Consider the following 13,050-nt stretch of genomic DNA (forward strand, 5'->3'; position numbering starts at 1 on the left):
TTGGTCGAGTGAAAACCAATTTTCAAAGGGGTCCTGCTCTCCCCTCAAGATATCTGAATAAAACTATAAGTCCTATGGTATACCCACTAGTCTCCCCTTTACAGATAGTATTTCACAAAGGTAGCATTATTTCGATGCTGCCATTGATTTGTGTTATGGTAGCTCAGCATCTCGATAGGAGAGAAATTATCTGGCCCAGACATCATCAGGCTCTGTCTCTGGGTTGAGGGTTCAACTCCCACAGACAGAGGCTCTCGTGGGCCTGTGAGACGCCATGTTGACTCATGAACACACACACACACACACCGCCCCTCTGGATGAATCACTCAAAGATGGCTCAAATTTCGTTCAATAATTTATTCGGATAAGCAAGTGGACATTGTTTCACTGTCATATATTACTCTGTTCAAGTTAAATAACATCACATTTCTCTGTATTCCATCAGAATTCATTTATCAAACAATAACTGAAATCATATTCAGTAACATATCATCTAGGGACCCTATTGGAAACAAGTGTTCTCACTTCGACATCTTATCCCTTGGATTTCAGTGTCTTCTATATCCATGAATAAAAATCAATCAATCAATGAACATTGTCCACATCCTGTATGCAGCATCAGCCCAGTCTCTGCTGTTCTGAGCGTGCTCAGCAGACCTCCTCGGGCCTCGCTGGGCCGGTCCAGTCTTTCACATTGCATTTCATAAGTTAGGTTACATGGGTCTCCAACACAGCCGGGTTGGGTGGCTTCCCCATCCCATCAGAATCGGGGTTGGGTGCATTCCCGTCCCATATGACAGCAGTGAAACTCACTTGGGCCCTGCATCCTCTTCCCCACAGAGGAGGTGGCTGTTTCTGGTTCAACCTGTCCCTTCTTGCCCCACCTGCCCGGCCTCAGAGGCCTGGGCCTGGCAGTCCACTGCCCAGACGGGTTGGTCCAAGGCCTGTGTCCTCTCTGGAGGACGGCTTTGACTTAATATTTCCACGCTGCTCTTGCCGCTCCTGTGCTTTCCGGCTCAGGCCGGGTCCTCAGCGGTCCTGGAGCTCCAGGCAGGGGACCCACTGGTTGCAGCAGCGGCTCTCCTCACAGAAGCTGCTGATGTTCTGCAGGGCGGTGCTCTGCAGAGGCTGGCAGGCTGGGTTCTGCATGGAGGACACAGAGAAAGAGGAGGGTTAGTCACATGGAACACCAGGAAGTGAAAAATAATGCTTGCCTAAATAATGATAATGGATTTTTTTTTTGCATTTTTAATTATATTTATAGATTTGCATTTGCATTATTCATGTTACCATTAATGATGTTTTCCCCCCCCTAGACCTAGTAGTCAGTGATTCTCAACTTGTACATATCAAGGGCCTCTAATTCTGCAATTGTGTTGAATTTCTTATAAATGAAATAGTCCAAGTGAATGCTAAACAACTCATCAATTTGCTGGGGACCCTGGAAACCCTTTCGGGGACCCCTGGTGGTCCCCTCACCCCAAGTTGAGAACCACTGCTCTAGTAGACACGTTATTCCTGAATCACACATGCTCTTATTCCACTACAGTAATGCCCTTGCGGAGCACCGGGCTGCGGTGACTCACCGTGACCAGGATGCAGTGAAAGTCTCTGGGCTCTGGGGCGTTGCCGTTGGCGTCTGGGGCTCCGGGCGTGTCGTCCAGCAGCTGGGCCAGGCGCTGCAAGCCCGACACACGCAGGATGTTGATGTCGTTATCGCAGCAGAACGCCTGCAGCAGTGTGAAGTGGATCTGCAGAGCGATGTCATCCAGGTCCTCCTCGTCTGTGGCCAGGAGGCACAGCACTACGCTGTCTGGGTCCCTGCACGGGGAAGGGGGAGAGATATTAGTATTATTATAAGGAAAAAAACTGTGGAATTATCCTCTGGTGTACTGGTAATATCAGCAAGTCCTATAGGATTTTCATATTTTTCCAATAGCATTCTTTAGGAGTCCCATAAATGTCTTAAAAAAATACTATAGGAATTTGTGCATGCATGTGGGCTGACTGCACACGCTTCAGTAGTGAAAAATGTACTCACACAGTCATGAGCTTGGCCGACTCGTAGACTCCCACGGTGAGACAGTCTTGCCGCTGAGCCGCAACCAGCAACTCCTCCAGAGCCTCACTCACAGAGTCCATCCTGAGAGGGGGGGAGAGAGAGAGAAGCTGTTAGAAATGACACCAAACACCACAGCGAGCGACCACTGCAGGGAATACACAGTAGGAATAAAGACTAGAATAAAGACTAGAGGATAGAGACTAGACATAAGAGACTTAATTAGGCAACGCATATTAATTAGGCTATAGGCTACCTATGGGGTATCTCAATGTGCATAATTCCCCTCAATAATGTGATACTGGCACCTTAGAAGCCCCATACTGAGAAAAGCAGAGCCCAGCCAGTTGACTGCACCAACTTGTTTATTGACTGTTATAAGTAGTAGCCTAATTACTAAGGGAAACTCATAGAATAGAGCAGAATAATGTTGCTCAGTGGTTAATAATGAACACATGCAGTAGCCTACTACTAACATGCATGTTAATAAGCAATGTATGCTATTAATAGTCAATACATGTCCACTAATGTAAGTTTAATAGACTCTAGCCGGTGCATAGCCGCGATGCACAAATATCAAGGACGTTTGCTTCATAGCCGGTGCAGTGTCCTGCACAAAATAACTTACTTTTTCTCAGTCATGTTGCATCCAACGACTTCTTCCAGAGTCATGTTGACGTTAATGTATTCCACAAGCAGGTCCAGGGTTAAATCCAAACAGCACAGGCTTATATTCCTGCAGATGAGATATAATCCAGTAGGTACAAAGATCCGTTTCAGTGTCCGTTAACGGTAAAAAACCAGTGCTGAAGTCTTTAGTGCGTGTTCTGTGTATGTCAGAGTGAATTCTGTCCCTGCAGCCCGAAACTCGCTTCTTTTATTCTCTCTCAGATGGGGCGTGGTCAGGCACAGGCGCTCGCTCTCTGATTGGTCCGCGGCTGTCAATAGATCCCCCGTCCCGCGCGCCCATTGGATCCGAGCGCAGCAACCGCGCAGTACCCCACGTGGGAAGCGCTTGGTTTCGGAGAACCCCCCCCGCCCCAACACACACACACCTTCTCTGTCTCAGTTCTCAGCCCCGGTTTGTTTACCGGGTTTCTGAGTCCGCGCAGGAATTTCCAACGTTCCAAGTTCCAACTCTGCAACAGAAACAGAAACATGGCCGACTGCACAGAATAAACCCAGGATATCACCTCTGTGTTATTATGTAGCCTAGGTAGGCTATTATTATCTTAATAATATGTGTGGTGTTTTGCCTGGTGGCTGCAGGCGGACAGGTATGGGCAGAAATAGCCCATGCATAGCCTATAGAAACTGAATTTGAATTGTGAACTGATAGTTTCAGAGAAGATTAATTCAATTGCATAATAGTAGGCTACATTCAGCTCCAAGTTCATTTGGATGAAATTCGGTTTAAAAAAAGGCTACATTCAATTTCAAATTATCCTACAGATTCAAATTATGTGAATCAATTTCGGTTTTTGCATTAAATGCAATTATGCAAGCTGAGTAATCCAAATTCAAATATAAATAATTAAATGTGGGTTTCTAGTGACGCTCTGCCCATATGCAGGCAGGCAGGCAGGGGAAGTTGCAGCAGCTGAACAGATCGTGCTTGTGCAACAGCAGCGGAACCGCCTGAAAGCTGCAGCACGAAGCTTTATGAGAAATGAACCGTTTCTCCACAGGGCTAAAAATAGCCATGTCCAGTCACAGTCACTGACCGGTCAGCTGTTACCGGGCGGCGGTACGTCATCATAATGACACTCATGAGAATATGGGCGCACAAACTGTAATGTTTATAATTTAAAATAGAAGAGAGGTTGCATGTTCTGACTGTAAATCAATGCATGTTACACACACACACACACACACGCACGCACGCACACGCACACACACACACACACACACACACACACACACACACACACACACACACACACACACACACACACACACACACACACACACACACACACACACACACACACACACACACACACACACACACACACACACACACACACACACACGGTCTGCCCCACCCCCTTGCGGCCGGCAGCGGCACTGCAGAGTTGAATCATTAATATAAATATTAGGCTATGTATTTTTTACGTTATATTTGACCTGCATATATGAATATATCTGATATGTTGCAATGTTACACAGCTCTGTGCACTTCTTTATTCTACCATCGTTTTTTTAATGAAACAGCGAGTAAAGAAGTATATTACCAATAAGCAGCATAACTAGGAATCTAAACAGGACCCCCCCCCCCCCCCCCCCCCCACACACACACACACAGAAAGCTAGTTTCACCTGAGGTTGATGAGTTTCAGTTTGTCACGACTTTTGTCACGACTCTGCTATCGGCCCTAAATCCTTATTGTTAAGCAAATTTAATTAGATTGGCTGAAACTTTAAGGGAAGCCCGAAGCGGCTCTCTGCAGACTGTAGCAGGGGGAGAGCATAAACTTTCATACATTGAACTTATTTTATCCAGAGTGTATAAGTGCTTGAACAAAACTCATATGAATTAATTCAAACACGTTAAGAGCAGGGCACGAGAAAGACAAGAAAATTTTGTTGTAAAATAAAAATAAAATAACAGAAAATAGCATAAAAGGCATAAAAACAAGTGAAAATGTAAACAGGTTTTAATGACTGATTAGCTACATTGAACTGTCATCTGATGTATCAATGTATCTTTAACTTAATATTATCTTTAACTTCATATTATTTGATCGATCTTTGATATTGTCAGAGCAGCATGCTTCAGTTTCAGAGCAGATCTCAGATCTATTTATCCTGGTCTTGTTGCGCCACCTGCCGGTCTGATGGAGCTCATACACTAAGACAAAACAAAAACAATATAGCCTATATATTTCTATCATGTGAGTTTATTTTGAGTTTGACTACAGTTTATCTCCTTTAATATGTATACTATTGCTAGACTGACTCTGAAACTGCTGTTCGAATTGAATAATTGTTTAGAATGGCCTTTGTGTTATACTGTGCAGGCCTATAAGACTATTCTTGATTATGTTGATTGCTTGATTGATTTCTTTCGTTTTTCATTTAGGACTAGTTGTTTTCTTCAGTTTCATTGATCTAAAATGGACTTTAATCCTTTAATGATCTGAACATAAGACTCATTAAAACTGAAGTAGCTATAACTGAAACTATGCCTGATCACATGACTGATCACATGACTGTCTGTGTCGCTTTGATGAGATCATTAGCAAGAAAACACCAATCCCTAACAATACCGCAGCATTCTGATGAGATGGCCACGCGATCCATCTGACGGGGCTTAATGTGAGACACCAACAGCTGTATTGATCAGCTGATCAGCTCTAATGGCTCCACTGAGTGATGATCAGGCTCCATTCACTGCAGTGTTTTAATATAAACTGTTGTTGAAACTTGGGCCTTGGGCCATAATAATATGTTTAATAATGTGTTTGTATAGGCTATGAGTTTAGTGACTTTATAGACAATGACATAAGTCTTTATGCTATTATTATATCCTGACATATCAATAGCTTACACATTCTAGCTTACATCTAACAACATACATCTAACATAGAGACCATTCAGTGACTGAATTAATGTATTTTTAGCTGCCAGGACATTCCAAACCATATTCCAAGACAATTATTAACTAGTCTTAGGTTTTAAACCTTCGCCTTAATGGTGCTTTTAATTATGTTTTGTGTTATTAGCTGTAAAGTGCTTTGAGTTTTTGAGAAAGCGCTATATAAATTGTATGTATGTATGTATGTATGTATGTATGTATGTATGTATGTATGTATGTATGTATGTATGTATGTATGTAAAATATGTATGTATGTATGTATGTATGTAATGTATGTATGTATGTATGTATGTATGTACAGTATGTATGTATATGTTGGTATTGTTATTGTTGTTGTTATTATTATTATAGGGTGGTAGCAAAGGCAAGTATGAACGGACGGGGGAGAGTTTCAAGCAGAAGAGTTGAATTTAAAAGGAGGAAGGGTGGATGAGAAGAAGTAACAAAGAAAGGAGATTGTTTGGTAAAATGAGTTGTGACACTTTGGGGCCTCTTCTCCTTCCTCTATCTGCTTCTCATCAACCTCAGGATATTATGACACACACTGCCTACCTGCACGCACAGATAGCACATGGACACATACACACACACACACACACACACACACACACACACACACACACACACACACACACACACACACACACACACACTCAGTCTCAAGCGAGTCTCCATATCGTAGTTTCAGTTGGCTTGGTCTCACCCTGGCACACAACCAGGCAGTAAGACAAATCAAGCCAGACATTCTGTCTGACTGTGTCTTAATGGTCACCTTATATACAGTAGTGACAAGGCATTACACAGGAAGTCGAATGGTTATTGCTTTATGTAGTGCAGAGCAGGGCATGTGGTCACACTTTTTATTCATTGGTGTATTTCTTACTAGTGCCTTATTCTGAGAAACAATATTTTTCGGGAACACTTTATAATAACCGTACACTACGAAACACCAAATAGGCTACTTAGTTATTCAATATACTGATGTGGACATTCTTTCTTTACTTTGAGTCTCTTTTAGTCCAGCACCAGTTTTTTCAACTGGTGGGGGATGTGTGGGGACAGTAGGCCCCCAACCCTGTATTTTTTACAAAATGTTCCATAAGTTTATGCACAATTAGAGGGTTATTGTGCTTTTGGCTTTAATTGAGTTACCTGCACTGTAAACCCTGTGTTAGATACAGGTGAGTTTATTTCTTGTTAATGTGCTGTTGGCTTTGAGTGTTCAAGTGGCTGTGCTGTAAATCCTGTTGAGATGCAGGCGAGTGTATGTCTTAGTTATTATTCTGGCGTTATTTGTGAATACAATGTACGCTGTGAGGGGCCTCTTTATGCATCCAGGCCCAGGGGCCTGTCACATCATAATCTGCCTAAGAGAATGGTGCATAATAGGCATATAAACAAGAGACTATTCTTCAGTAATTTATTATATTGGTTGCTTGATAGTTTACTTTCGTTTTTCACTTCGGTCTATTGTTTTCTTCAGTTGTATCTGAAGACTTAAGTAATAGACTACTTGCACAACTCCACTACTTCCTGAAATGAGTAGGGCATAGTGGTTTCCTGTCCTACACTATTGGATGAACTGATTAATGTCAGGTGTGCCTGATCACTGTTGTGACTGCAGCAGTCAGGCACACCTGACATGAATCAATTCATCCAATAGAGGGTATGCATGTGATGTCACAGAGGCAGAAGTCACTGTGGGGTCACGCCCACTGAGTCACAGCAAGACTGAGCTTGAATGCAGTAATCAGCCTAGATAACTGACACCTGCTGCTCAGGGAGGAACTTGACACTCATTTTGACACTCATTCCCGATTGAGGGGGCGTGTTCCAGTGGGTGTGCATACCCTCTATAGTGTAGGACAGGAAACCAAGATGCCCTACTCATTTCAGGAAGTAGTGGAGTTGTGCAAGTAGTCTATTGTCTATAAAGTCACTAAACTCAGTAGCCTATACAAACACATTACACATTATTAAACATATTATAGCCCAAGGCCCAAGTTTCAACAACAGTTTCTGCTCCTGCAGTGAATGCAGGAGCCTGATCATCACTCAGCGGAGCATCAAGCCATTAGAGCTGATCAGCTGATCAATACAGCTGTTGGTGTCTCACATTAAATCTTCAGTTGTATCTAAATGGCCTTGAATCCTTTAATCCATTAAAACTGAGGTATCGATGAGTTGTAACTTGTTAGCCTGATCACATGACTGATGACTGTGTTGTTTTGATGAGATCAATTAGCAAGAAAACACCAATCCCTAACAATACTGCAGTGTTCTGATGAGATGGCCTGCCGATCTGACGGGGCTTAATGTGAGACCAACAGCTGTAGCTATTGATCAGCTGATCAGCTCTAATTGGCTTGATGCTCAGCTGAGTGATGATCAGGCTCCTGCATTCACTGCAGTGTTTTAACAGAAAGTGTTGTTGAAACTTTGGCCTTAATATAATAAGATAATATGTGTTTGTACTGAGTTTATAGTAACTTGACTTGATGCTATTATTATATCCTATCAATAGTCTATAACATTAATATAGGGACTTACATTATGCATGTCTATTCAGTGACTGACTTATAGCTGCCGTTGCATCACCTATATTCCAACCCATATTCCAATAGGGACTGATATTTTTACTCTTGGTATTATAGCCTAGCTGTTTTCTGTGAGAATATTCTGGTTGTAGTTTTACATGATTTGCAGATTAGCCTATGTTTAGCTCATGTAGGAGTATTTTCTTCAGGATATGAATCATGCTTGCTGGTATATGATCAGATCAGTAGCCGTTCTGCTTCACAATCTGACCTCACATCTCAAATGTTTTCATATACTTTTATTGCAATGAATTAATAAATAATTGTCCAGTAGACTATATGGAAGGAAATAGCCTACATAAAAATAAATAAAAGGAAATTACATATGCATCCATATCACGTGTCATAATATATTACGAACGAAAACGAAAAAAGGGCTCGCAACAATTTTTTTTAGATAGCTCCCGTGGCGGACATTTATTGAGACGGTCTTTGTCTCCGCCTAGTGGTGTGGAGGCAGACCCAGGTACAATCTTCAGAGCAGTTTCACAAAGCATAAATCACATTCTAAGGAAAAGGGAAATGGTGGCAAAACCTATTCAGCTCTCCGAATGAACATACAATAGCTCTACACAGCAATCACTGCACACTAATATGCACAACATATTTTAGAATATTTTTTTAACATATTTTTTAGAAATGGACGCCGTCAATCAGCTCGGCCCTCTAAGTATCTCACAGAGAACATTCATCCATACAGTCTTGTATCAAAAGGAAATAAAAGGCAAAAAACAACTGGAATAAAGTACAGCACAGAGGTCTCACAAGTAAGGTCTGACATCAAAGTCCTCATTGAGTCCAATAGGTGCCATGGTGCCCAAAAAGTCAATCCACCATTCTCTCTTTAGAAGGAGATTGTCCATGTTTCCCCCGCGTCTAGGGGCCGTAACATGTTCGATGCCCACGTCCCACAGGGACAAGTGAGCATATAAATAACATTGGTGGTTGTGCAAGATATCTTTCCTCTGATTTTAATCTTTTTTCCTGTTGTTGGATGGTTAAAAACGTTGCATTTTGTTGTAAAATGGCACTGTGTACAAGCTCCACAACGTCTGTTGCCATCAGGTAGGCTAGATCATCTAAGAAAGTGTGGGGTTTCTTAGGGGTTAAGTCAGAATGCACAATTTGATCTCCAATGTTTGGTGGTCTCCTATATACCATCCGTGGGGCAGTATTGAATAAACCGCTCAGATCCGGATCTGTATCCAAGAGGTGCCAGTGTTTTTTTTTAATTCTTTTTTCGAATTGTTTTCCCAGGGGTGAATACTGTATGATACAGTTAACTGGTTGTAGTAGAGTGTTCTTTTTTTGAGAGGGGCGCAGACACTCCTCCTGGCTTTTTGAGGAGACCTTTGAGGCTGCTTTCTCGATGACAGGCTCCGAGTAGCCCCTTGTTTTGAACATCCTTTTAAGGGTGTGGCTTTGTTTGTGAAAAGAGGCCTCCGTGCTGCACACGTGCTGCACACTCTCCTGATTCTATGGAATTGACTGATAGGCAAGTTGTTTTTTAGGGGGGTGGGATGGAATGAGTCCGCCCTAAGTTCAAGATTCAAGATTCAAGATTTTTATTGTCACTCCATGGTACAAGTATCACGTGTGAAATTCTTGTGCTGTGGACTCCGTTTACAACATAGTACAAATGTAGGCATATGAGTGCAAAAACAACAAGAGACACAACAAGCAATAAGGCAGTATAGTGATAAGACAAGTCAGAGACAGTGGCATATTCACTGCACATAGGTGCACATGTCCTGTGCATACTTTAGCCGTGCTTAAACATTTTAAATTCGGCGTATTTGACATATAGGTGCAAATAGCATATTCCTTATTAAACATACAATTAAACTCTGCGTTTTAAATTCGGCGTATTTGACATACGGGTGCAAATAGCATATTCCTTATTAAACATACAATTAACATTAGACATACGTAATGGTAGCAGCTACAGTACGGTACAGTACGGCTACTACACTATTTGTGTATGTTAAGGAGTCTCGTGGCCTGCGGGAAGAAACTGTTCCTCAAGCGATTTGTGCGTGCTTTTGGAACCCTGCATCTTCTCCCTGAGGGTAGCAGGGAGAACAGGCTGTTGTGGGGATGGTTTGTGTCTTTGATGATCTTCAGGGACCTCCTGAGGCACCGCTGTTTATACAGTTCATGCAGATCTGGCAACTCACATCCTGTTACGTGCTGGGCCGCGCGTCTCACTCTCCGTAGCGCCCTGCGGTCCATGGTGGTACAGTTCCCGTACCAGGTGGTGAAGCAGCCAGTCAGCAGGCTTTCAATGGTGCCTCTGTAGAAGTCCGTAAGGATTTCTGGCCTTAGCCCAAATTTCTTCAGGCGCCTGAGTCCATGTATTCGCTGTTGGGCCTTTTTGACAACAGTGGCGGTGTGGCCGGCCCAAGTCAGGTCCTGGTGGATGTTGACTCCCAGGTACTTGAAGCTGTCCACCCTTTCCACCACTGTGCCGTTGATGGTGATTGGGGGGTGTGTGCCCCCCTCCTCCTGTAGTCTACAATGATCTCCTTGGTCTTGGAGACGTTCAGAGACAGGTGGTTGTCCTGGCACCATTGTTCAAGTAATGAGTTTCTATCACATTTTCGATGTCAGGCCTTACTTGTGAGACCTCTGTGCTGTACTCATATTCCAGTTGTTTTTTGCCTTTTACTTCATTTTGATACAAGGCTGTATGGATGAATGTTCTCTGTGTGAGATACTTAGAGGGCCGAGCTGATTGACGGCGTCCATTTCTAAAAAATATGTTCAAAAAAAAAATATTCTAAAATATGTTGTGCATATTAGTGTGCAGTGATTGCTGTGTAGAGCTATTGTATGTTCATTCGGAGAGCTGAATAGGTTCTGCCACCATTTTCCTTTTCCTTAGAATGTGATTTATGCTTTGTGAAACTGCTCTGAAGATTGTACCTGGGTCTGCCTCCACACCACTAGGCGGAGACAAAGACCCATGAAAATGCTATTTAAGCACTTCCTTGTAAATGTATTTTTCACTTGACACTGACGAAGGCCCAAACCAGGCCGAAACTGTTTGTCTTTATGTCGTCTCAATAAATGTCCGCCACGGGAGCTATCTAAAAAATTGTGTTGCGAGCCCTTTTTTCGTTTATTTTCCTGTTTAGTACAGTTGAGCTCAGCACCAACCTGTGGATGTGCGTAAGTCTCTGGATGCTTTCATAATATATTATAGCTACACATGTAAGCACACAAACATTTATATAATTAAAAAAATATTTTAATGTTTGTTTTTGTTTTTCTCTACAGCGCTGGGCCGGCGACCCTGCCGGGGTCATAAAATGGAAAAGTCAGTCAGTCAGTCAGTCATGATCTTTAGGGAGTTTAGGGTTAAGGGCCGTAGCTAGGACGGTGTTAGAGAGTCGGTATTCGAAGTGGGTAAGTTATTGATAGTATTCTGTTACATCACCACATGGCCATCTTGGTCGGAAAATAACAGGTGATTGTAATCAATTAAGCGGGTGATTACAATCAAGTGACACAAACAGCCAATGAGCTGTGTGTATTGTAGCGCCATATTGGTAGGAAAATGGTTGTGACATGGGAATACTATGAATAGGGGGATATGGGTGGTGTTGGGGGGGGGCGGGGGTCGTAGAGGGAGTGGCGCAGGGTTTGCACTTGTTAAATGTGTTTTTGTGATCACACTTATTGCACCTTTTACAATACACTTATCACACACTTAATCCTTAATTGTGTAATACACACGCACAGCTGGATCCTGTGTGTGTGTGTGAGAGAGAGAGAGAGCGATAGAGAGAGGTGTGAGAGAGAGAGAGAGAGGTGTTGACCTGCTCACCTCTCCTCTCCGCAGGACAGATGACCCCTTTCAAGGACCCCATAATTCCACAGTCCACATTAGAACTACAGACCCCCATTGGATGAGATGTTGTCTCTTGGACCCAAATCTGTGAATATTGTTATTTGTATGATGTTGTACAGAATTCCACGACTGTCTGCAGAGAGTTAACACAGTGAAACTATGATCAAAACAGTCATTCTTCTACATTCCAGCTGTGTTAACTTCTTGTAAATTAAATAATGGTGAAGTTCAATTTGTCAATTTGCTGGGGCCTCTCAAAGACCCCTGGTGGTGTCCCGCACCCATGTTGAGAACTATTGTTCTATGTCAAACACTTTGCATGGATTCCTATTCCCATGATGCCAAATGTATTTCCTACAACATGATGCTTACCACACACAGACGTCTGTCTGTCTGTCCTTCTGCTTTACCACACACGTCTGTCTGTCTGTCCTGCTTTACCCCACACGTCTGTCTGTCCTTCTGCTTTACCACACACGTCAGTCTGTGCTCCTGCTTTACCACACACGTCTGTCTGTCTGTCCTGCTTTACCACACACGTCTGTGCTCCTGCTTTACCACACATGTCTGTCTGTGCCCCTGCTTTACCATACACATGTCTGTCTGTGCTCCTGCTTTGCCACACACACATGTTTGTCTGTGCTCCTGCTTTACCACACACATGTATGTACTCCTGCTTTGCCACACACACATGTTTGTCTGTGCTCCTGCTTTACCACACACATGTATGTACTCCTGCTTTACCACACACATGTCTGTCTGTGCTCCTGCTTTACCACACATGTCTGTTTGTGATCCTGCTTTACCACACATGCCTGCTTTAGCATGGTAAATGGTAAAAAAATGGACTGCATTTATATAGCGCTTTTATCCAAAGCGCTTTACAATGTGCCTACATTCACCCATTCACACACCGAAGGCGGCCAGCTGCCACGCAGGGTGC

At 43.0% G+C, this 13,050-nt stretch overlaps 1 protein-coding gene across 1 annotated transcript; it reads right to left on the reverse strand.

Moving 5' to 3' along the window:
* Positions 1 to 364: 364 nt before the first annotated feature.
* On the reverse strand, positions 365 to 2,884 carry gadd45ba (growth arrest and DNA-damage-inducible, beta a). The gene is made up of 4 exons (XM_083647439.1): positions 2,688 to 2,884; positions 2,042 to 2,143; positions 1,587 to 1,821; positions 365 to 1,143 (listed from the first exon to the last, which is right to left on the reverse strand). The coding sequence occupies exons 1-4, from the start codon at positions 2,729 to 2,731 to the stop codon at positions 1,030 to 1,032; spliced, it is 495 nt and encodes a 164-aa protein (XP_083503565.1). The 5' UTR covers positions 2,732 to 2,884; the 3' UTR covers positions 365 to 1,029.
* Positions 2,885 to 13,050: the final 10,166 nt, after the last annotated feature.

This window comes from Poromitra crassiceps (assembly GCF_964638095.1).
Source record: "Poromitra crassiceps genome assembly, chromosome: 12".
Classification (NCBI taxonomy): Eukaryota; Metazoa; Chordata; class Actinopteri; order Beryciformes; family Melamphaidae; genus Poromitra; species Poromitra crassiceps.